A 25172-nucleotide genomic window follows, 5' to 3' on the forward strand; every position below is an offset into this window, starting at 1 on the left:
AGCAGGGGCTGGGGCAGGAGCAGCAGGAGGGGCTGGGGCAGGGGCCAGGGCAGGAGCACAAGCTGGGACAGGAGCAGGGGCCAGGGCAGGGCCTCTCGAAGCCGCAGTGACTGGAGCGTAAAAAGACACAACATAATTATCTTATTGGATTAGACTTTCATTAGATGACTTTTTCAGCTCTGCTGGACAGCTACTGCGATTACATGGTTTCGTACAAAGCATGTATGATTAGTAGACAGGCGACATGATGATGAAACGATGGGAGGAAGCAGTGAAAAGTTTTTCACCCAAGCACCATTAGGACAAATACAAGAAGAAAAAGGAGATGGGATCAGCCAAAGGTGAAGCAAAGCAGCCCAAGCACTGTAAGCGCCGCTAACTACAACAGCCACCTATTCTAAGGGGAGTGGGGAATGTGTGAGATGACAAGAATGAGCTTTAGTAAGTGGTTATGACAAAAAATTAAGTTAAAACCTTTTACATACACCTTTAAATTCTCTTTTTGCTTTGAAGATGTTCACTCAAACGAGTGAATGTAGATTGACACCTGAGAAGTGCCATTCCTCTGTGTTGCAAAATAAAAGAACATATGTCATTTAAAAAATACTGTTGTCACAGAATTGTTTGTAAAATATTGTTTGAGATTTACATACCTTGAGCAAGTTGCCCCTCAGCTTGTGAGGCTACAGTTGCCATCTCCTCGTCATCTTCCTCCTCAAAAAAATCCCCAGCAGGAGAGTCTGTAAAATAACATAAAACACTGAGCACATGTCACAAACTCACCTGTATGCGTCAACTGATACTCACCAGATGTAAAGAGCCGTCTCCGGGCTGCGGACTCAGACACAGGAGGGCAACGTGGTCCTACAGCTGTTAACAAAACACGTCTTGTTGTGAGACATACATACTGCATATACACTGTAATAATTTTAAAGCTTACAAATCACTTACAGGGTTTGGCTGGCGACAAAAGCTTTTGTGCCAGCTGTGAAGCAGACAAATGCTTCCCCCGCGCCAACAGGGCCTTCACATTGGCAGCCAGCAGCGGCCTGCTCTGAGTGGCAGCAGGTGGAGGAGGAACAGACACAGTGGCAGTGGGCACAGCAGCAGAGGGGGCAGATGCAGCGGGCACAGGAGTGGTGGGCAGGTGGGCTGGAGCCTGCCTCTTCAGCACGTATGCTTTGAAGAGGGCCATGTTGGTGTTAGGCCTGGCCTTTGCCTTCTTGAGGTAGTTGATGAGAGCCCGGGCTTCCTTGCTTGGGTCCTCATACACCTCCTTCATTGACCTACCCTTGAAGTCACCAAACTCCACCATCAGACAACCAGAGTCTCCCGTCCTCTGGGCCTCCTGCAGCATGGCCTGTTTTCTCTGGTGCACCTCCACAGCCTCCCCTATCTCCCTGATCTGTGAGGTGTATCTAAGGAACAGGTGTTTATTGGCCGACAGCGGGTTGTCCCTCTCCTCCTCCCCCATGATGCTGCTGACCAGATACACTGCATACCCCAGTGAGTTCTCCAGCAGCCACAGGAACCGCTGGCCCTGGTGTTTCCCAAACTGGATCTTGCAATGAGCCAGAACCAAGAACTCGTCTCCAGGATTCCCTCGATTCTGCCTCACAAAGGCAGTGGCCTCAGCCAGGACCTCCTCCTTACACCTGGCTCTCCCTGCCACCACGATCTCACTCCTATTGGCCTCCTCAGTTGGCCCCATGAGGAGTCGACCTTCCGAGGTTTTGCGGAAAACTGGATATGCATGCATAATCTGAAAGGACACAGGCATAAACAGAACGTTACATAGCTGTCATATTAGAGCTGAAAGCATTTTACTACACTGTACTGCACTACTACATTATTGTTATTTTATACCACTGTGAATCCCTTTTAATGGCCTTGTTTACAAATTGTGCTCTACAAATAAACCTGTCTTGACTAGCCCTGCCTGTACATGACTGTAAAACATTTAATAATTGAAACACTGGATTTATAAAACCTGTCATCATTGAAATAACTTACAAATGGGTTTTATTCATTTACAAATGTCACCCACTGCTGCCCTGGAGTCACTAAGTAATTGTAGTAGTATTAATTCATATTAAAATACCGTACAGACTTATCATATTTAGCTACGTTGTACCACCATCAGCATCTTGACAGCATCCAGCCCGCCCAAAATACACCCGCATTTTTTTAGGCGGGATGTAACTGTATTATTCTGTAACATCATTTAATGACACTATTAACAATCATTAAACAAATGCCATGCATGAGTCGTTTTGTTGTGTCTAGCAATTGTAGCAGAGATTACAGGAACGCACACAATATAACGTGAAGGCTAAATGTGCTAGATTACATTACGAAAATAATGCATATTAATATTATTACTACAGCATACATGTAGCTACGTTAGGCGCTTCAGGCGCGCTAAAAACACACATCCAACAGGTAAAACATGGATGTACACCTCAGATAATGTCAGTATTATGTACTGTCTTTGTGATGAACACAATATTTGTAATAAAAAAGCTCGTTAGGAAGCATTGAAGTGACGCCACGCATCGTTAATATAGATGTTTTTCTCCGCAAAAACTATGTCATGCTGCTAACAACCATTAATGTGCTGCTAACAACAAGATACCCTTCGTGTCTAACACACTTAGCTGTTAAAAAAGTAAATATGTTTAAACTTACCGATCGCTAAAGGTGTCCAGACAGATGAATGACATCTCCGCACTTTCCTCCGTGACTTTATGAAGGAGCCGGGAGGTGCAGCGTGATTGGTCGAAAGTAAGCCCACCAGCTCGCGACGTGATTGGCCCGAGGGGAGCATGAGGCCGTGCGCTGATTGGTTGCCTGTGGGCTTACTTGGGCTTACTTTGCTCTAAAATCAGAATGCAGCAGGCGCAAGCGAGAGGTAGAGGGATCGATGCCCTCATTCTCCACAGTGTGCAGCTCTCTGGGGCTCACAATGACTTTAGTGGGAAGCCAAATTCAACCGGAATCTTAAAATGAACTTTACTCATGAAAGATGTGATGTGAAAAGTATGTACAGTGCCAAGCACAATGTCTCTGTGGCGCAATCGGCCAGCGCGCTCGGCTGTTAACCGAGAGGTTGGTGGTTCGAGCCCACCCAGGGACGGTAGGCCATTTCCCTCTTATTTTGGATGGCCACTGATTGGACTCCTCTTGATTCAAAGAATTGGCGTGACGCGCTATTGGAACACAGATTGTGGTGTTGTGGCCTGGCTGGCCAAAAAGCATGTCTGCACAGCGGACAAGTCAGGTACTGAATTCCGAAAAAGTCTTTTTTTAGCAGTTGCATTTCATGTGCTTTATGCTCATGAAAAGATCATTCCAGTGCATTGGACTAAAAGTAACCCAGGTAAACTAACTGTAAAAGCGCAACATCAAGACCATTTTCAACTGTCGTTGAAACTGTCGTTGGTAGAGCATTGCCAATTGAATCCATGCTTCGTGGGGTTTTGCCAAAAGACACTGCAAGGTGAACGTATGAGCTAATTTGGAAACTGCAAAATGGGAAATCGGCCCACTTCTTGGTATTAACTCATTCAACGATGGGAACGTGTGCTCAGTCTCGTGGCGCTCTGGCTTAGTTGGTCAAAGCGCCTGTCTTGTAAACAGGAGATCCTGGGTTCAAATCCCAGCAGTGCCTTTTCAGTAGTTGTTCTGAAAAACTGTGCATGCTCAGAAATTGAGGACGGAGAGATGAAACATTAGACAGCAAACCTATGACGTTCCCATGTCAATGCACTTAACTCCAGACAAAAGAAGAAGCCCGAACTGAGCTTTTATAACCTTGCGTGATTAAGTGGGGAAGGTGATCCAATGTTCATTTAATGGGTGCACAATATGACAGCTGATGGGAACCGTTTAGGATGCACCAAGAAGAGGGGAATTAGCTCAAATGGTAGAGCGCTCGCTTAGCATGCGAGAGGTAGAGGGATCGATGCCCTCATTCTCCACAGTTTGTAGCTGTCTCGGTCTCACGATGTCTTTAGCAAGAAGCCCAAGGCAGCCAGGATTCCAAAAATCAATTTGACTCATGAAAGTTTTGATGTTCAAAGTATGTACAGTGATCAACACTGTGTCTCTGTGGCGCAATCGGCCAGCGCGTTCGGCTGTTAACCGAGAGGTTGGTGGTTCGAGCCCACCCAGGGACGGTAGGCCATTTCCCTCTTATTTTGGATGGCCACTGATTGTACTCCTCTTGATTCAAAGAATTGGCGTGACGGGATATTGGTACACAGATTGTGGTGTGTTGGCCTGGCTGAGCAAAGAGCATGTCTGCAGAGCAGACAATTTCATTTGTTGAATTCCCAAAGTGTCTTTTTTAGCAGTTGCATTTCATGCGCTTTATGCTCATGAACAGATAATTCCAATGCAGTCGGAACCGATCGGACTAAAAGTAATCCAGGAAAACTAACTGCAAAAACGCAACATCAAGACCATTGTCCACTGTAGTTGATAGAGTATTGCCAATTGAACCCTTGCTTCTTGGGGTTTAGCCATAAGACACTGCAAGGTGAACGTATGAGCTAATTTGGAAACTGCAAAATGGGAAATCGGCCCACTTCTTGGTATTAACTCACTCAACGATGGGAACGTGTGCTCAGTCTTGTGGCGCTGTGGCTTAGTTGGTCAAAGCGCCTGTCTAGTAAACAGGAGATCCTGGGTTCAAATCCCAGCAGTGCCTTTTCAGTAGTCGTTCTGAAAACTGCGCGCGCTCTTAACTTGAGGAAGCCAATAGGAAACGTCAGACAGCAAACAAATGACATTCTCATGTCGATGCTCTGCACTTACCTCCGGACAAAACACCTTTTATAACCTTGCGTGATGAAGTGGGCCAAGTGGGCCAGGGGACCCACTCATCATTTAATGGGTGCACAATATGACAGCTGACGGTAACCATTTTGGATGCACCAACCAGAGGGGAATTAGCTCAAATGGTAGAGCGCTCGCTTAGCATGCGAGAGGTAGAGGGATCGATGCCGTCATTCTCCACAGTTTGCAGCTCTCTGGGGCTCACAATGACTTTAGTGGGAAGCCCAATTCAACCGGAATCTTAAAATGAACTTTACTCATGAAAGATGTGATGTCAAAAGTATGTACAGTGCCAAGCACAATGTCTCTGTGGCGCAATCGGCCAGTGCGCTCGGCTGTTAACCGAGAGGTTGGTGGTTCGAGCCCACCCAGGGACGGTAGGCCATTTCCCTCTTATTTTGGATGGCCACTGATTGTACTCCTCTTGATTCAAAGAATTGGCGTGACGCGCTATTGGAACACAGATTGTGGTGTTGTGGCCTGGCTGGCCAAAAAGCATGTCTGCACAGCGGACAAGTCAGGTACTGAATTCCGAAAAAGTCTTTTTTTAGCAGTTGCATTTCATGTGCTTTATGCTCATGAAAAGATCATTCCAGTGCATTGGACTAAAAGTAACCCAGGTAAACTAACTGTAAAAGCGCAACATCAAGACCATTTTCAACTGTAGTTGATAGAGCATTGCCAATTGAATCCATGCTTCGTGGGGTTTTGCCAAAAGACACTGCAAGGTGAACGTATGAGCTAATTTGGAAACTGCAAAATGGGAAATCGGCCCACTTCTTGGTATTAACTCATTCAACGATGGGAACGTGTGCTCAGTCTCGTGGCGCTGTGGCTTAGTTGGTCAAAGCGCCTGTCTTGTAAATAGGAGATCCTGGGTTCAAATCCCAGCAGTGCCTTTTCAGTAGTTGTTCTGAAAAACTGTGCATGCTCAGAAATTGAGGACGGAGAGATGAAACATTAGCCAGCAAACCTATGACGTTCCCATGTCAATGCACTTAACTCCAGACAAAAGAAGAAGCCCGAACTGAGCTTTTATAACCTTGCGTGATTAAGTGGGGAAGGCGATCCAATGTTCATTTAATGGGTGTACAAAAAGACAGCTGATGGGAACCTTTTAGGATGCACCAAGAAGAGGGGAACTAGCTCAAATGGTAGAGCGCTCGCTTAGCATGCGAGAGGTAGAGGGATCGATGCCGTCATTCTCCACAGTTTGTAGCTGTCTCGGTCTCACGATGTCTTTAGCAAGAAGCCCAAGGCAGCCAGGATTCCAAAAATCAATTTGACTCATGAAAGTTTTGATGTTCAAAGTATGTACAGTGATCAACACTGTGTCTCTGTGGCGCAATCGGCCAGCGCGTTCGGCTGTTAACCGAGAGGTTGGTGGTTCGAGCCCACCCAGGGACGGTAGGCCATTCCCCTCTTATTTTGGATGGCCACTGATTGTACTCCTCTTGATTCAAAGAATTGCCGTGACGGGATATTGGTACACAGATTGTGGTGTGTTGGCCTGGCTGAGCAAAGAGCATGTCTGCAGAGCAGACAATTTCATCTGTTGAATTCCCAAAGTGTCTTTTTTAGCAGTTGCATTTCATGCGCTTTATGCTCATGAACAGATAATTCCAATGCAATCGGAACCGATCGGACTAAAAGTAATCCAGCAAAACTAACTGCAAAAACGCAACATCAAGACCATTGTCCACTGTAGTTGATAGAGTATTGCCAATTGAACCCTTTCTTCTTGGGGTTTTGCCATAAGACACTGCAAGGTGAACGTATGAGCTAATTTGGAAACTGCAAAATGGGAAATCGGCCCACTTCTTGGTATTAACTCACTCAACGATGGGAACGTGTGCTCAGTCTTGTGGCGCTGTGGCTTAGTTGGTCAAAGCGCCTGTCTAGTAAACAGGAGATCCTGGGTTCAAATCCCAGCAGTGCCTTTTCAGTAGTCGTTCTGAAAACTGCGCGCGCTCTTAACTTGAGGAAGCCAATAGGAAACGTCAGACAGCAAACAAATGACATTCTCATGTCGATGCTCTGCACTTACCTCCGGACAAAACACCTTTTATAACCTTGCATGATGAAGTGGGCCAAGTGGGCCAGGGGACCCACTGATCATTTAATGGGTGCACAATATGACAGCTGACGGTAACCATTTTGGATGCACCAACCAGAGGGGAATTAGCTCAAATGGTAGAGCGCTCGCTTAGCATGCGAGAGGTAGAGGGATCGATGCCGTCATTCTCCACAGTGTGCAGCTCTCTGGGGCTCACAATGACTTTAGTGGGAAGCCAAATTCAACCGGAATCTTAAAATGAACTTTACTCATGAAAGATGTGATGTGAAAAGTATGTACAGTGCCAAGCACAATGTCTCTGTGGCGCAATCGGCCAGCGCGCTCGGCTGTTAACCGAGAGGTTGGTGGTTCGAGCCCACCCAGGGACGGTAGGCCATTTCCCTCTTATTTTGGATGGCCACTGATTGTACTCCTCTTGATTCAAAGAATTGGCGTGACGCGCTATTGGAACACAGATTGTGGTGTTGTGGCCTGGCTGGCCAAAAAGCATGTCTGCACAGCGGACAAGTCAGGTACTGAATTCCGAAAAAGTCTTTTTTTTAGCAGTTGCATTTCATGTGCTTTATGCTCATGAAAAGATCATTCCAGTGCATTGGACTAAAAGTAACCCAGGTAAACTAACTGTAAAAGCGCAACATCAAGACCATTTTCAACTGTCGTTGATAGAGCATTGCCAATTGAATCCATGCTTCGTGGGGTTTTGCCAAAAGACACTGCAAGGTGAACGTATGAGCTAATTTGGAAACTGCAAAATGGGAAATCGGCCCACTTCTTGGTATTAACTCATTCAACGATGGGAACGTGTGCTCAGTCTCGTGGCGCTGTGGCTTAGTTGGTCAAAGCGCCTGTCTTGTAAACAGGAGATCCTGGGTTCAAATCCCAGCAGTGCCTTTTCAGTAGTTGTTCTGAAAAACTGTGCATGCTAAGAAATTGAGGACGGAGAGATGAAACATTAGACAGCAAACCTATTACGTTCCCATGTCAATGCACTTAACTCCAGACAAAAGAAGAAGCCCGAACTGAGCTTTTATAACCTTGCGTGATTAAGTGGGGAAGGCGATCCAATGTTCATTTAATGGGTGTACAAAAAGACAGCTGATGGGAACCTTTTAGGATGCACCAAGAAGAGGGGAATTAGCTCAAATGGTAGAGCGCTCGCTTAGCATGCGAGAGGTAGAGGGATCGATGCCCTCATTCTCCACAGTTTGTAGCTGTCTCGGTCTCACGATGTCTTTAGCAAGAAGCCCAAGGCAGCCAGGATTCCAAAAATCAATTTGACTCATGAAAGTTTTGATGTTCAAAGTATGTACAGTGATCAACACTGTGTCTCTGTGGCGCAATCGGCCAGTGCGTTCGGCTGTTAACCGAGAGGTTGGTGGTTCGAGCCCACCCAGGGACGGTAGGCCATTCCCCTCTTATTTTGGATGGCCACTGATTGTACTCCTCTTGATTCAAAGAATTGGCGTGACGGGATATTGGTACACAGATTGTGGTGTGTTGGCCTGGCTGAGCAAAGAGCATGTCTGCAGAGCAGACAATTTTATTTGTTGAATTCCAAAAGTGTCTTTTTTAGCAGTTGCATTTCATGCGCTTTATGCTCATGAACAGATAATTCCAATGCAGTCGGAACCGATCGGACTAAAAGTAATCCAGCAAAACTAACTGCAAAAACGCAACATCAAGACCATTGTCCACTGTAGTTGATAGAGTATTGCCAATTGAACCCTTGCTTCTTGGGGTTTTGCCATAAGACACTGCAAGGTGAACGTATGAGCTAATTTGGAAACTGCAACATGGGAAATCGGCCCACTTCTTGGTATTAACTCACTCAACGATGGGAACGTGTGCTCAGTCTTGTGGCGCTGTGGCTTAGTTGGTCAAAGCGCCTGTCTAGTAAACAGGAGATCCTGGGTTCAAATCCCAGCAGTGCCTTTTCAGTAGTCGTTCTGAAAACTGCGCGCGCTCTTAACTTGAGGAAGCCAATAGGAAACGTCAGACAGCAAACAAATGACATTCTCATGTCGATGCTCTGCACTTACCTCCGGACAAAACACCTTTTATAACCTTGCGTGATGAAGTGGGCCAAGTGGGCCAGGGGACCCACTCATCATTTAATGGGTGCAAAATATGACAGCTGACGGTAACCATTTTGGATGCACCAACCAGAGGGGAATTAGCTCAAATGGTAGAGCGCTCGCTTAGCATGCGAGAGGAAGAGGGATCGATGCCCTCATTCTCCACAGTTTGCAGCTCTCTGGGGCTCACAATGACTTTAGTGGGAAGCCCAATTCAACCGGAATCTTAAAATGAACTTTACTCATGAAAGATGTGATGTCAAAAGTATGTACAGTGCCGAGCACAATGTCTCTGTGGCGCAATCGGCCAGCGCGCTCGGCTGTTAACCGAGAGGTTGGTGGTTCGAGCCCACCCAGGGACGGTAGGCCATTTACCTCTTATTTTGGATGGCCACTGATTGTACTCCTCTTGATTCAAAGAATTGGCGTGACGCGATATTGGAACACAGATTGTGGTGTTGTGGCCTGGCTGGCCAAAAAGCATGTCTGCACAGCGGACAAGTCAGGTACTGAATTCCGAAAAAGTCTTTTTTTAGCAGTTGCATTTCATGTGCTTTATGCTCATGAAAAGATCATTCCAGTGCAGTCGGAACCCATTGGACTAAAAGTAACCCAGGTAAACTAACTGTAAAAGCGCAACATAAAGACCATTTTCAACTGTCGTTGAAACTGTCGTTGGTAGAGCATTGCCAATTGAATCCATGCTTCGTGGGGTTTTGCCAAAAGACACTGCAAGGTGAACGTATGAGCTAATTTGGAAACTGCAAAATGGGAAATCGGCCCACTTCTTGGTATTAACTCATTCAACGATGGGAACGTGTGCTCAGTCTCGTGGCGCTCTGGCTTAGTTGGTCAAAGCGCCTGTCTTGTAAACAGGAGATCCTGGGTTCAAATCCCAGCAGTGCCTTTTCAGTAGTTGTTCTGAAAAACTGTGCATGCTCAGAAATTGAGGACGGAGAGATGAAACATTAGACAGCAAACCTATGACGTTCCCATGTCAATGCACTTAACTCCAGACAAAAGAAGAAGCCCGAACTGAGCTTTTATAACCTTGCGTGATTAAGTGGGGAAGGTGATCCAATGTTCATTTAATGGGTGCACAATATGACAGCTGATGGGAACCGTTTAGGATGCACCAAGAAGAGGGGAATTAGCTCAAATGGTAGAGCGCTCGCTTAGCATGCGAGAGGTAGAGGGATCGATGCCCTCATTCTCCACAGTTTGTAGCTGTCTCGGTCTCACGATGTCTTTAGCAAGAAGCCCAAGGCAGCCAGGATTCCAAAAATCAATTTGACTCATGAAAGTTTTGATGTTCAAAGTATGTACAGTGATCAACACTGTGTCTCTGTGGCGCAATCGGCCAGCGCGTTCGGCTGTTAACCGAGAGGTTGGTGGTTCGAGCCCACCCAGGGACGGTAGGCCATTTCCCTCTTATTTTGGATGGCCACTGATTGTACTCCTCTTGATTCAAAGAATTGGCGTGACGGGATATTGGTACACAGATTGTGGTGTGTTGGCCTGGCTGAGCAAAGAGCATGTCTGCAGAGCAGACAATTTCATTTGTTGAATTCCCAAAGTGTCTTTTTTAGCAGTTGCATTTCATGCGCTTTATGCTCATGAACAGATAATTCCAATGCAGTCGGAACCGATCGGACTAAAAGTAATCCAGGAAAACTAACTGCAAAAACGCAACATCAAGACCATTGTCCACTGTAGTTGATAGAGTATTGCCAATTGAACCCTTGCTTCTTGGGGTTTAGCCATAAGACACTGCAAGGTGAACGTATGAGCTAATTTGGAAACTGCAAAATGGGAAATCGGCCCACTTCTTGGTATTAACTCACTCAACGATGGGAACGTGTGCTCAGTCTTGTGGCGCTGTGGCTTAGTTGGTCAAAGCGCCTGTCTAGTAAACAGGAGATCCTGGGTTCAAATCCCAGCAGTGCCTTTTCAGTAGTCGTTCTGAAAACTGCGCGCGCTCTTAACTTGAGGAAGCCAATAGGAAACGTCAGACAGCAAACAAATGACATTCTCATGTCGATGCTCTGCACTTACCTCCGGACAAAACACCTTTTATAACCTTGCGTGATGAAGTGGGCCAAGTGGGCCAGGGGACCCACTCATCATTTAATGGGTGCACAATATGACAGCTGACGGTAACCATTTTGGATGCACCAACCAGAGGGGAATTAGCTCAAATGGTAGAGCGCTCGCTTAGCATGCGAGAGGTAGAGGGATCGATGCCGTCATTCTCCACAGTTTGCAGCTCTCTGGGGCTCACAATGACTTTAGTGGGAAGCCCAATTCAACCGGAATCTTAAAATGAACTTTACTCATGAAAGATGTGATGTCAAAAGTATGTACAGTGCCAAGCACAATGTCTCTGTGGCGCAATCGGCCAGTGCGCTTGGCTGTTAACCGAGAGGTTGGTGGTTCGAGCCCACCCAGGGACGGTAGGCCATTTCCCTCTTATTTTGGATGGCCACTGATTGTACTCCTCTTGATTCAAAGAATTGGCGTGACGCGCTATTGGAACACAGATTGTGGTGTGTTGGCCTGGCTGAGCAAAGAGCATGTCTGCAGAGCAGACAATTTCATTTGTTGAATTCCCAAAGTGTCTTTTTTAGCAGTTGCATTTCATGCGCTTTATGCTCATGAACAGATAATTCCAATGCAGTCGGAACCGATCGGACTAAAAGTAATCCAGGAAAACTAACTGCAAAAACGCAACATCAAGACCATTGTCCACTGTAGTTGATAGAGTATTGCCAATTGAACCCTTGCTTCTTGGGGTTTAGCCATAAGACACTGCAAGGTGAACGTATGAGCTAATTTGGAAACTGCAAAATGGGAAATCGGCCCACTTCTTGGTATTAACTCACTCAACGATGGGAACGTGTGCTCAGTCTTGTGGCGCTGTGGCTTAGTTGGTCAAAGCGCCTGTCTAGTAAACAGGAGATCCTGGGTTCAAATCCCAGCAGTGCCTTTTCAGTAGTCGTTCTGAAAACTGCGCGCGCTCTTAACTTGAGGAAGCCAATAGGAAACGTCAGACAGCAAACAAATGACATTCTCATGTCGATGCTCTGCACTTACCTCCGGACAAAACACCTTTTATAACCTTGCGTGATGAAGTGGGCCAAGTGGGCCAGGGGACCCACTCATCATTTAATGGGTGCACAATATGACAGCTGACGGTAACCATTTTGGATGCACCAACCAGAGGGGAATTAGCTCAAATGGTAGAGCGCTCGCTTAGCATGCGAGAGGTAGAGGGATCGATGCCGTCATTCTCCACAGTTTGCAGCTCTCTGGGGCTCACAATGACTTTAGTGGGAAGCCCAATTCAACCGGAATCTTAAAATGAACTTTACTCATGAAAGATGTGATGTCAAAAGTATGTACAGTGCCAAGCACAATGTCTCTGTGGCGCAATCGGCCAGTGCGCTCGGCTGTTAACCGAGAGGTTGGTGGTTCGAGCCCACCCAGGGACGGTAGGCCATTTCCCTCTTATTTTGGATGGCCACTGATTGTACTCCTCTTGATTCAAAGAATTGGCGTGACGCGCTATTGGAACACAGATTGTGGTGTTGTGGCCTGGCTGGCCAAAAAGCATGTCTGCACAGCGGACAAGTCAGGTACTGAATTCCGAAAAAGTCTTTTTTTAGCAGTTGCATTTCATGTGCTTTATGCTCATGAAAAGATCATTCCAGTGCATTGGACTAAAAGTAACCCAGGTAAACTAACTGTAAAAGCGCAACATCAAGACCATTTTCAACTGTAGTTGATAGAGCATTGCCAATTGAATCCATGCTTCGTGGGGTTTTGCCAAAAGACACTGCAAGGTGAACGTATGAGCTAATTTGGAAACTGCAAAATGGGAAATCGGCCCACTTCTTGGTATTAACTCATTCAACGATGGGAACGTGTGCTCAGTCTCGTGGCGCTGTGGCTTAGTTGGTCAAAGCGCCTGTCTTGTAAACAGGAGATCCTGGGTTCAAATCCCAGCAGTGCCTTTTCAGTAGTTGTTCTGAAAAACTGTGCATGCTCAGAAATTGAGGACGGAGAGATGAAACATTAGCCAGCAAACCTATGACGTTCCCATGTCAATGCACTTAACTCCAGACAAAAGAAGAAGCCCGAACTGAGCTTTTATAACCTTGCGTGATTAAGTGGGGAAGGCGATCCAATGTTCATTTAATGGGTGTACAAAAAGACAGCTGATGGGAACCTTTTAGGATGCACCAAGAAGAGGGGAACTAGCTCAAATGGTAGAGCGCTCGCTTAGCATGCGAGAGGTAGAGGGATCGATGCCGTCATTCTCCACAGTTTGTAGCTGTCTCGGTCTCACGATGTCTTTAGCAAGAAGCCCAAGGCAGCCAGGATTCCAAAAATCAATTTGACTCATGAAAGTTTTGATGTTCAAAGTATGTACAGTGATCAACACTGTGTCTCTGTGGCGCAATCGGCCAGCGCGTTCGGCTGTTAACCGAGAGGTTGGTGGTTCGAGCCCACCCAGGGACGGTAGGCCATTCCCCTCTTATTTTGGATGGCCACTGATTGTACTCCTCTTGATTCAAAGAATTGCCGTGACGGGATATTGGTACACAGATTGTGGTGTGTTGGCCTGGCTGAGCAAAGAGCATGTCTGCAGAGCAGACAATTTCATCTGTTGAATTCCCAAAGTGTCTTTTTTAGCAGTTGCATTTCATGCGCTTTATGCTCATGAACAGATAATTCCAATGCAATCGGAACCGATCGGACTAAAAGTAATCCAGCAAAACTAACTGCAAAAACGCAACATCAAGACCATTGTCCACTGTAGTTGATAGAGTATTGCCAATTGAACCCTTTCTTCTTGGGGTTTTGCCATAAGACACTGCAAGGTGAACGTATGAGCTAATTTGGAAACTGCAAAATGGGAAATCGGCCCACTTCTTGGTATTAACTCACTCAACGATGGGAACGTGTGCTCAGTCTTGTGGCGCTGTGGCTTAGTTGGTCAAAGCGCCTGTCTAGTAAACAGGAGATCCTGGGTTCAAATCCCAGCAGTGCCTTTTCAGTAGTCGTTCTGAAAACTGCGCGCGCTCTTAACTTGAGGAAGCCAATAGGAAACGTCAGACAGCAAACAAATGACATTCTCATGTCGATGCTCTGCACTTACCTCCGGACAAAACACCTTTTATAACCTTGCATGATGAAGTGGGCCAAGTGGGCCAGGGGACCCACTGATCATTTAATGGGTGCACAATATGACAGCTGACGGTAACCATTTTGGATGCACCAACCAGAGGGGAATTAGCTCAAATGGTAGAGCGCTCGCTTAGCATGCGAGAGGTAGAGGGATCGATGCCCTCATTCTCCACAGTGTGCAGCTCTCTGGGGCTCACAATGACTTTAGTGGGAAGCCAAATTCAACCGGAATCTTAAAATGAACTTTACTCATGAAAGATGTGATGTGAAAAGTATGTACAGTGCCAAGCACAATGTCTCTGTGGCGCAATCGGCCAGCGCGCTCGGCTGTTAACCGAGAGGTTGGTGGTTCGAGCCCACCCAGGGACGGTAGGCCATTTCCCTCTTATTTTGGATGGCCACTGATTGTACTCCTCTTGATTCAAAGAATTGGCGTGACGCGCTATTGGAACACAGATTGTGGTGTTGTGGCCTGGCTGGCCAAAAAGCATGTCTGCACAGCGGACAAGTCAGGTACTGAATTCCGAAAAAGTCTTTTTTTAGCAGTTGCATTTCATGTGCTTTATGCTCATGAAAAGATCATTCCAGTGCATTGGACTAAAAGTAACCCAGGTAAACTAACTGTAAAAGCGCAACATCAAGACCATTTTCAACTGTCGTTGATAGAGCATTGCCAATTGAATCCATGCTTCGTGGGGTTTTGCCAAAAGACACTGCAAGGTGAACGTATGAGCTAATTTGGAAACTGCAAAATGGGAAATCGGCCCACTTCTTGGTATTAACTCATTCAACGATGGGAACGTGTGCTCAGTCTCGTGGCGCTGTGGCTTAGTTGGTCAAAGCGCCTGTCTTGTAAACAGGAGATCCTGGGTTCAAATCCCAGCAGTGCCTTTTCAGTAGTTGTTCTGAAAAACTGTGCATGCTAAGAAATTGAGGACGGAGAGATGAAACATTAGACAGCAAACCTATTACGTTCCCATGTCAATGCACTTAACTCCAGACAAAAGAAGAAGCCCGAACTGAGCTTTTATAACCTTGCGTGATTAAGTGGGGAAGGCGATCCAATGTTCATTTAATGGGTGTACAAAAAGACAGCTGATGGGAACCTTTTAGGATGCACCAAGAAGAGGGGAATTAGCTCAAATGGTAGAGCGCTCGCTTAGCATGCGAGAGGTAGAGGGATCGATGCCCTCATTCTCCACAGTTTGTAGCTGTCTCGGTCTCACGATGTCTTTAGCAAGAAGCCCAAGGCAGCCAGGATTCCAAAAATCAATTTGACTCATGAAAGTTTTGATGTTCAAAGTATGTACAGTGATCAACACTGTGTCTCTGTGGCGCAATCGGCCAGTGCGTTCGGCTGTTAACCGAGAGGTTGGTGGTTCGAGCCCACCCAGGGACGGTAGGCCATTCCCCTCTTATTTTGGATGGCCACTGATTGTACTCCTCTTGATTCAAAGAATTGGCGTGACGGGATATTGGTACACAGATTGTGGTGTGTTGGCCTGGCTGAGCAAAGAGCATGTCTGCAGAGCAGACAATTTTATTTGTTGAATTCCAAAAGTGTCTTTTTTAGCAGTTGCATTTCATGCGCTTTATGCTCATGAACAGATAATTCCAATGCAGTCGGAACCGATCGGACTAAAAGTAATCCAGCAAAACTAACTGCAAAAACGCAACATCAAGACCATTGTCCACTGTAGTTGATAGAGTATTGCCAATTGAACCCTTGCTTCTTGGGGTTTTGCCATAAGACACTGCAAGGTGAACGTATGAGCTAATTTGGAAACTGCAACATGGGAAATCGGCCCACTTCTTGGTATTAACTCACTCAACGATGGGAACGTGTGCTCAGTCTTGTGGCGCTGTGGCTTAGTTGGTCAAAGCGCCTGTCTAGTAAACAGGAGATCCTGGGTTCAAATCCCAGCAGTGCCTTTTCAGTAGTCGTTCTGAAAACTGCGCGCGCTCTTAACTTGAGGAAGCCAATAGGAAACGTCAGACAGCAAACAAATGACATTCTCATGTCGATGCTCTGCACTTACCTCCGGACAAAAGACCTTTTATAACCTTGCGTGATGAAGTGGGCCAAGTGGGCCAGGGGACCCACTCATCATTTAATGGGTGCACAATATGACAGCTGACGGTAACCATTTTGGATGCACCAACCAGAGGGGAATTAGCTCAAATGGTAGAGCGCTCGCTTAGCATGCGAGAGGAAGAGGGATCGATGCCCTCATTCTCCACAGTTTGCAGCTCTCTGGGGCTCACAATGACTTTAGTGGGAAGCCCAATTCAACCGGAATCTTAAAATGAACTTTACTCATGAAAGATGTGATGTCAAAAGTATGTACAGTGCCGAGCACAATGTCTCTGTGGCGCAATCGGCCAGCGCGCTCGGCTGTTAACCGAGAGGTTGGTGGTTCGAGCCCACCCAGGGACGGTAGGCCATTTACCTCTTATTTTGGATGGCCACTGATTGTACTCCTCTTGATTCAAAGAATTGGCGTGACGCGATTTTGGAACACAGATTGTGGTGTTGTGGCCTGGCTGGCCAAAAAGCATGTCTGCACAGCGGACAAGTCAGGTACTGAATTCCGAAAAAGTCTTTTTTTAGCAGTTGCATTTCATGTGCTTTATGCTCATGAAAAGATCATTCCAGTGCAGTCGGAACCCATTGGACTAAAAGTAACCCAGGTAAACTAACTGTAAAAGCGCAACATAAAGACCATTTTCAACTGTCGTTGAAACTGTCGTTGGTAGAGCATTGCCAATTGAATCCATGCTTCGTGGGGTTTTGCCAAAAGACACTGCAAGGTGAACGTATGAGCTAATTTGGAAACTGCAAAATGGGAAATCGGCCCACTTCTTGGTATTAACTCATTCAACGATGGGAACGTGTGCTCAGTCTCGTGGCGCTCTGGCTTAGTTGGTCAAAGCGCCTGTCTTGTAAACAGGAGATCCTGGGTTCAAATCCCAGCAGTGCCTTTTCAGTAGTTGTTCTGAAAAACTGTGCATGCTCAGAAATTGAGGACGGAGAGATGAAACATTAGACAGCAAACCTATGACGTTCCCATGTCAATGCACTTAACTCCAGACAAAAGAAGAAGCCCGAACTGAGCTTTTATAACCTTGCGTGATTAAGTGGGGAAGGTGATCCAATGTTCATTTAATGGGTGCACAATATGACAGCTGATGGGAACCGTTTAGGATGCACCAAGAAGAGGGGAATTAGCTCAAATGGTAGAGCGCTCGCTTAGCATAAGCTGGGGCCCAATCTTCTCGCCCCCCCGCACACGCGAAGGCGGTGCCAATGACGCGTAAGGAGGAGAGTTTGCACGGAGTGATGAAAGGAGGACCCTCGAAGAACATTTTGGCATGTCGTGGTTTTGAGATTAAAAACTCTTTAAATATCAATGGCAGACCCGGGCTGCCGCGATCTCACAACCCTGGAGTTAAAGCAGACGCGTGCGTCTTCCTTCCGCCACATCCTACCTGTTATATAGTCCCGCAGGAGAGCAGATTCTTTCATCCATTCGTTGTTACGTTCAATATATTTAGTTCTTGGATACTATTACACTGTTTATGTCATGTATTATTATTTATTTGGGAATTAATAACTGTATATTAATATTATAAATAAATAATATAGCTTTTATGTAAATACATATTCTGCATAATGTGTTACAGGCATTGTGAAGTAACTGTACACACTGTTTACTGTGTATAATGCTCATTTTAAATGATTTATTTGTACAGTTTGGTCAAATAAAAGTATAAATATATATTTTTGTAACAAAACTATTAAGGCTGTTTCTGTTTATTATTATTATTGTTATTATTATTAATGTACCAAATGTGTAACTGCATTTGAGACTGAACTTGATAGCAATCAGGAGTCATAAAAGTACTGGGGTCATTGAAGTTCATGTGATGTGCACCTGCACTGACCCCCCACTGTGACACTTGTGTTCAAAGAAAAGCTGCTGTGATTACAGTGCAGCTGACCTCAGTTAAGTAAACATTGCACATTCCTGTCCCAAGGCAATTAAGCAGCACAATGAATAGGAGGGTGAACAAAAATTTATTTACTCAAACTAAGTACAAGACATTGATAAACAACAATAAACCACTAGAACATTCTGTAATATAAATGTAACAAACAAGACATAACACAAAGATGTAAAAAAAAATAAACATTAACTGTATTTACACATAGATATGTATTTACAAGTATTTACAAACGATCTTTAAACAAGTAGGAGTATTTACATTTTGACATTAATTAGTTGCAGCTGAGGTAAGTATCAAGATATATTTACATGTTAACATATTTACAGTATTTACAAGATTATTATTTTTATGGTGGTGGCTGTCCATGTTGTTTCTGCTGGCGTTGTTCAACCAGCCACTCCTCCAAAGATTTGCCACCAGAGACGCTGGGGCAAAAAGTAGCACTGCCAAAGCGGCTGTGGCCAAACTCCTTCGTTTTGGGCTGGCCACACTTGGAGCACTGGTTATATGCCGCTTCACGGACATATTTTCTTTTGTGTGCTCCACTGGCCTCCTCTTCTGCCCTGCGTCGCCTGTTTCTCTGTGTGAAGCGGGACACAGACACTGGGGCAGTGGGAGCAGGAGTAACTGGTGCGGCAGGAAACACTGGAGTTGGAGCCAGGAGAGGAGCAGCTGAAGGGCCACCTGCAGCTGCTGCTACCAGTGCGGGCACAGGGTTCAATAAAACAAACTGGGGCATTGGCGCAGGGACTGATGGAAGAGAAGGGGCTGCTGGGGTGATGGGCCGCACAATTGTAGCACTGGCGGGTCGTCTGCCCGGCCGCAGCTTAGGAGCCTGTCCCGCTCTGTTTGGAGGAAGGACAAACTCGTGCCGGGCCCCTGATGTGGACGGAGCCTCATCCAGCCTTTCCCGTGGAGCAGGAAGCTGTGAGCTGGCCACAGTGAAGCGGTCTTCTGCAGCAAGACCCTGGGTGAGGACAGTCACTTCCTGGGTGTTCTCCCTTCGATTAAACCTGCAATAAAAACAAAATATTTATTATAAATAACTGCAAGCTTTCTTTCAAATGACAATGTAAAACTATTGTGCTTACCACTGAGTGAGAGTCCTTTGATTCAGCACAAACAGCTGAAGTGACGTGGCCTCCATCAGAGTGTGGCAGTTCAGCACCAGGTCTCGGATGTGGTGGTAGTCATTGAGCACCTTGGTCCAACGAGGAAGACGGACTCCATCCTTTTTAGTTGGGGACTTGTGCAGTGCACAAAGTTTGATGCACATGGCTTCAACTAAGCGACTGGTGCTGGGCCACTGAGCCGGCCCCCCAGGATGACCGATCAGACATCTCTTCACACTCTCCACACCCGGTGTCACTCCTGTGTTTTTTGGCGGCTTGAAGCGTCCATGGGTCAGCTTGGGCTGGTGTCTGGGCTGATAGTGGATCCTCTTCTTGTCCCCATCAGGAAGAGCAGTCCACAGGCGGATGACCTCTGTGACCTGCTGCTCGTCCAGGTAGAGTGCCTGACGGAGGGACACCAGGTACTCAGCCAGATCCTGCACCTTATCCCAGCCCGCGAGGCCATCGGGTCCAAGAACAGGAGCCTGCAGGGAAGTATTACAATAACAATGCACAGCATGTTAGATGTCAGAGTGTAAAAGCAAAAATGAACTAATAATGAGCAGCTTACTTACAGGAGCCTGGTCTGCAACACTGGACCCAGTTGATGTTGCAGGACCAGAGGCAATACTTGGCTGGACAGAAGACTGCTGTGGCGGAGACTGCAGAGGAGGTTGTAGAGGAGACTGGGCTGGGCGCAGCTGCGGAGACTGCTGAGGAAGGTGAACAGGGCGCTGCAGAGGTGGATGTAGAGGAGGCAGAGCAGGGCGCTGCTGAGGAGACTGCGGAGGAGGGTGTAGAGGAGGCAGAGCAGGGCGCTGCTGAGGAGGCTGAGCAGGGCGCTGCAGTCCTTGGCTGGATGTGGGTGGCTGCAGTGAGGATGGTCCTGGTGCGGAGGGACAGGGGTTGAAGACCTGCGGCCCTCTGCTGTGGACTGGGACAGTCTCAGTGGGGTCAAAGAGGACAGGCACTGTGAGGTCCTCTGGTTCCTCCTCAACGAAGCCTTCATCCTGAACCACCTCATCGTCCATCTGCTCCACCAGCCGATCCTCCTCCTCCGGGTTATCCATAACAGTCAGGGATTTCCCAGACTGACTGTATAGATACTCCATACCGAGCAGCTCCCCTGCGAAAGAACACATGCAAAGCACAATCACATTATAATAGCTGTAGTGGCTATTTGTCCATAACAAACTGAAAAAAAAAAAAAAAAATCCAACTTTTCAAAGGGCCACTGAGGCTACAGTTTATCAGATCAAAAAGGCATTAATGTTTCAATTAGCCCCTACCAGTGACCAATAAACAATAACGTAAATAACCATCTAAATTTGAAGAAGAAAATAATAAGTGTAAATGCAAAAAAAAGCAAATTCACTTTAGTAAAAGAAAGGAAAGAAATTAGGCTATAAAGGCTAATATTAAGCCTTGTACAAAGTACAAATAACTCCCAACAATAGTTGAAGTATTTGAAATAAAGTATAAAAATGTACACTCAAACACCTGTATAACGTATAATCTTTTGTTTGAATTAACATGAATAATTCTCACCTGTGTAAGCCCCTGGAGGCTGATAGCGCTCATCCAGGGACACCTTCAGCACTTTTCGGCTGAGCCGGTCCAATGCCTCCCGCTCAGCACTGCTGTAGGTCCTCAGGTCAGTCTTTCCCCCCACCGCTTCATCCATACGGTCCTGGTTCCAGCGCATCAGGCCTTCCAGGAGATAGGCCTGGAAATGCGCGTCACTGGCACTGGTCCCTAGAGGTGAAATAAAGTCAAATATATGCATGCGATGTATTTAGAACAAATATCATTTAAAACTGAAATTTTCCTTTAAGTTATAACCTACCTGGGATGAAGCGGTTCAAATGGAGGTGAAAAGACTCCAAAGAGGTGGAGCCACGAGCGCACCGGTAGCAGCTGAGCTCCACACCACCCTTCTTCAGGGTGCCTGTTTTCTGGTACAGAGGGAAGCCCTCTGGGTCCTGAATACAGGCGATGTGCCTCTGCTGGTCTATCCAGACCTGTTGGATGCGCTCGTGGTCCAGCAGTGGTACGCCCAGAGTGTCCCTCCCCTTCTCACTGTCCATCTCCGTAATGAGCGCCTTTATCCTCCTGGTGGTCTCCTCCACTCCTCTGGTCCGCTTACGACAGTGCAGGGCCAACTCCTTCCTGGTGATCAGCTTGTCCAGGGCCTTCTCTGAGACTGGACCAGCTCCTCTGGCCTGTAGCTCCCCCTGCTTGGCCAGCCGAAGAGCAGCGACGTCATGTGGATCCAGCTCAAAGATGCACCTGGAGAGCCGAGTCATGTAGGCGCCGTAGAGCGGATGAGCCTCCGTGATGACACCTGCCGCAAAGCGCCGCATGAAGTGCCAGATGTCCAGGCGCACTTGGAGCTCATCCCACTCTGCGAACATGGCTCTGACCTGCGACTGTCCGTGTGGGCTGCAGCAGTCTCTGTCCACATACATGATGGCAGGCGGTGCCACTCCCGCCTCCCTGTACCTCTTCATGAGCCCCGCCGCCATGGGCCACAATCCATGTCCCTCTGCCGCTGTGAGCACTGACACCAACACCTGGCCGTGCTCATTACCCACATTGGTGCACCAACCAGCAGTGTTGGCAGCAGCGCCAGCCAGCTTTTTGGTGACCTATGTAAAAAACAGTAGAAAAACAAATGTAAGATAATGTAAGATAATAAAAATGATTATTATTCAAACTTGACTTTTTATACCTTTTTAGTGGAGTCCATCTTGAGGACAGAGCCAAAGGCCGATGTAATTTTGGCCTTGACCTCAGGTAGCCGCGAGAGGACGTCCCTGGCGTACACAGACAGCAGCCACTTGGGTTTGGGGATGGGTGGGAGGGGCGGGGGCGCAGAGAACACTGGAGGCTCAATGATGGAGGAGTCTGTGAAGGGCTCACAGACAGTGAGGTACTCCAGTGTCCGCTGTGACCACGCTGCTGTGTGCTGCTCCTGTAGCTTCTTGTGAAGCTGTGTGACGCTGTTGCCCTGGGTCCTCTCCCGCATCATAATGACCACACGGTAGTCACACGAGTACCTACAGACAGTCAAATAATTCTGTTCAATGCCACATCTTGTTATTTCAATGTTACTGTCAGTAAAACAATGTATTTAATTGTATGCAGTACAACACATTACAGTTCATTGGTCTAATTATGAATGTGTTCTACCTGTAGGTCAGAATGGCGGGGAATTTCCTGCGGTGTCCCATGTCCAGCTGTCCCAGGATGTCTTCAGACCAGGCTGGATACTTCTTCTTGCACCATTTGCACTCCAGATACTCTGTGGCCATGTCATACCACCCGTCTATGTCCAGGACCTTGCGCACAGTGCGGTAAATACCTGCAGCTGTCAGCTTGTGGCTATTGCAGGCTGGCTGGACACAGACGAGTGGAATGGACCACATCTTCAGCGGCATCCAGAGGAACAAAGGGCGGCAGAAGAAGACATCAGGAGAGGCAGGGGGCTGGGTGAAGACGGTTGGGGGCTGGGGAGGGTACCACCAGAAATTGGGGTGTGGCGTCAGCTCTGGCTTCCCTGTTCTGGTGTTGGCCCTGAACAGAGTCTTCCTGATCCAGTCCTGCTGGAAAGATGGGAGCTGCTCGTTCCAGTGCACTGGAAGCTCTGCGGGCGGATGGGACACCTGGCCAGGGGTCCACAATGCTGGAGCAGGAGCAGCAGCAGGGGCTGGAGCAGGAGCAGCAGCAGGGGCTGGGGCAGGAGCAGCAGGAGGGGCTGGGGCAGGGGCCAGGGCAGGAGCACAAGCTGGGACAGGAGCAGGGGCCAGGGCAGGGCCTCTCGAAGCCGCAGTGACTGGAGCGTAAAAAGACACAACATAATTATCTTATTGGATTAGACTTTCATTAGATGACTTTTTCAGCTCTGCTGGACAGCTACTGCGATTACATGGTTTCGTACAAAGCATGTATGATTAGTAGACAGGCGACATGATGATGAAACGATGGGAGGAAGCAGTGAAAAGTTTTTCACCCAAGCACCATTAGGACAAATACAAGAAGAAAAAGGAGATGGGATCAGCCAAAGGTGAAGCAAAGCAGCCCAAGCACTGTAAGCGCCGCTAACTACAACAGCCACCTATTCTAAGGGGAGTGGGGAATGTGTGAGATGACAAGAATGAGCTTTAGTAAGTGGTTATGACAAAAAATTAAGTTAAAACCTTTTACATACACCTTTAAATTCTCTTTTTGCTTTGAAGATGTTCACTCAAACGAGTGAATGTAGATTGACACCTGAGAAGTGCCATTCCTCTGTGTTGCAAAATAAAAGAACATATGTCATTTAAAAAATACTGTTGTCACAGAATTGTTTGTAAAATATTGTTTGAGATTTACATACCTTGAGCAAGTTGCCCCTCAGCTTGTGAGGCTACAGTTGCCATCTCCTCGTCATCTTCCTCCTCAAAAAAATCCCCAGCAGGAGAGTCTGTAAAATAACATAAAACACTGAGCACATGTCACAAACTCACCTGTATGCGTCAACTGATACTCACCAGATGTAAAGAGCCGTCTCCGGGCTGCGGACTCAGACACAGGAGGGCAACGTGGTCCTACAGCTGTTAACAAAACACGTCTTGTTGTGAGACATACATACTGCATATACACTGTAATAATTTTAAAGCTTACAAATCACTTACAGGGTTTGGCTGGCGACAAAAGCTTTTGTGCCAGCTGTGAAGCAGACAAATGCTTCCCCCGCGCCAACAGGGCCTTCACATTGGCAGCCAGCAGCGGCCTGCTCTGAGTGGCAGCAGGTGGAGGAGGAACAGACACAGTGGCAGTGGGCACAGCAGCAGAGGGGGCAGATGCAGCGGGCACAGGAGTGGTGGGCAGGTGGGCTGGAGCCTGCCTCTTCAGCACGTATGCTTTGAAGAGGGCCATGTTGGTGTTAGGCCTGGCCTTTGCCTTCTTGAGGTAGTTGATGAGAGCCCGGGCTTCCTTGCTTGGGTCCTCATACACCTCCTTCATTGACCTACCCTTGAAGTCACCAAACTCCACCATCAGACAACCAGAGTCTCCCGTCCTCTGGGCCTCCTGCAGCATGGCCTGTTTTCTCTGGTGCACCTCCACAGCCTCCCCTATCTCCCTGATCTGTGAGGTGTATCTAAGGAACAGGTGTTTATTGGCCGACAGCGGGTTGTCCCTCTCCTCCTCCCCCATGATGCTGCTGACCAGATACACTGCATACCCCAGTGAGTTCTCCAGCAGCCACAGGAACCGCTGGCCCTGGTGTTTCCCAAACTGGATCTTGCAATGAGCCAGAACCAAGAACTCGTCTCCAGGATTCCCTCGATTCTGCCTCACAAAGGCAGTGGCCTCAGCCAGGACCTCCTCCTTACACCTGGCTCTCCCTGCCACCACGATCTCACTCCTATTGGCCTCCTCAGTTGGCCCCATGAGGAGTCGACCTTCCGAGGTTTTGCGGAAAACTGGATATGCATGCATAATCTGAAAGGACACAGGCATAAACAGAACGTTACATAGCTGTCATATTAGAGCTGAAAGCATTTTACTACACTGTACTGCACTACTACATTATTGTTATTTTATACCACTGTGAATCCCTTTTAATGGCCTTGTTTACAAATTGTGCTCTACAAATAAACCTGTCTTGACTAGCCCTGCCTGTACATGACTGTAAAACATTTAATAATTGAAACACTGGATTTATAAAACCTGTCATCATTGAAATAACTTACAAATGGGTTTTATTCATTTACAAATGTCACCCACTGCTGCCCTGGAGTCACTAAGTAATTGTAGTAGTATTAATTCATATTAAAATACCGTACAGACTTATCATATTTAGCTACGTTGTACCACCATCAGCAT

At 47.0% G+C, this 25172-nt stretch overlaps 3 protein-coding genes across 3 annotated transcripts in view; all 3 read right to left on the reverse strand.

The window, feature by feature from the left end:
* LOC306963493 (uncharacterized protein) overlaps positions 1 to 134 on the reverse strand; it is a gene marked incomplete at its 5' end in the record, with an annotated part of 80248 nt that extends 80114 nt beyond the window's left edge. The window contains one exon of the mRNA XM_079557064.1: positions 60 to 134. Within this exon, the coding sequence (XP_079413190.1) occupies positions 60 to 134 (75 nt within the window). The remainder of the gene's footprint in view (positions 1 to 59) is intronic.
* LOC306963494 (uncharacterized protein) lies at positions 1 to 23160 on the reverse strand (the record flags this gene model as incomplete). Its single annotated transcript, XM_079557065.1, has 14 exons — positions 1 to 110; positions 486 to 565; positions 654 to 740; positions 808 to 870; positions 952 to 1762; positions 2732 to 2878; positions 18581 to 19202; positions 19281 to 19786; positions 19877 to 20427; positions 20850 to 21056; positions 21148 to 21949; positions 22033 to 22360; positions 22494 to 22966; positions 23086 to 23160. The coding sequence occupies 13 exons, from the start codon at positions 23158 to 23160 to the stop codon at positions 522 to 524; spliced, it is 4716 nt and encodes a 1571-aa protein (XP_079413191.1). The 3' UTR covers positions 1 to 110; positions 486 to 521.
* On the reverse strand, positions 23027 to 25172 carry LOC306963495 (uncharacterized protein; the record flags this gene model as incomplete). The annotated part of the gene is made up of 6 exons (XM_079557066.1): positions 23027 to 23136; positions 23512 to 23591; positions 23680 to 23766; positions 23834 to 23896; positions 23978 to 24788; positions 25161 to 25172. 5 exons carry the CDS (start codon positions 25170 to 25172, stop codon positions 23548 to 23550), a joined length of 1017 nt encoding a protein of 338 aa, XP_079413192.1. The 3' UTR covers positions 23027 to 23136; positions 23512 to 23547.

This window comes from Gobius niger, assembly GCF_951799975.1.
Source record: "Gobius niger genome assembly, chromosome: 5".
Taxonomy (NCBI): domain Eukaryota; kingdom Metazoa; phylum Chordata; class Actinopteri; order Gobiiformes; family Gobiidae; genus Gobius; species Gobius niger.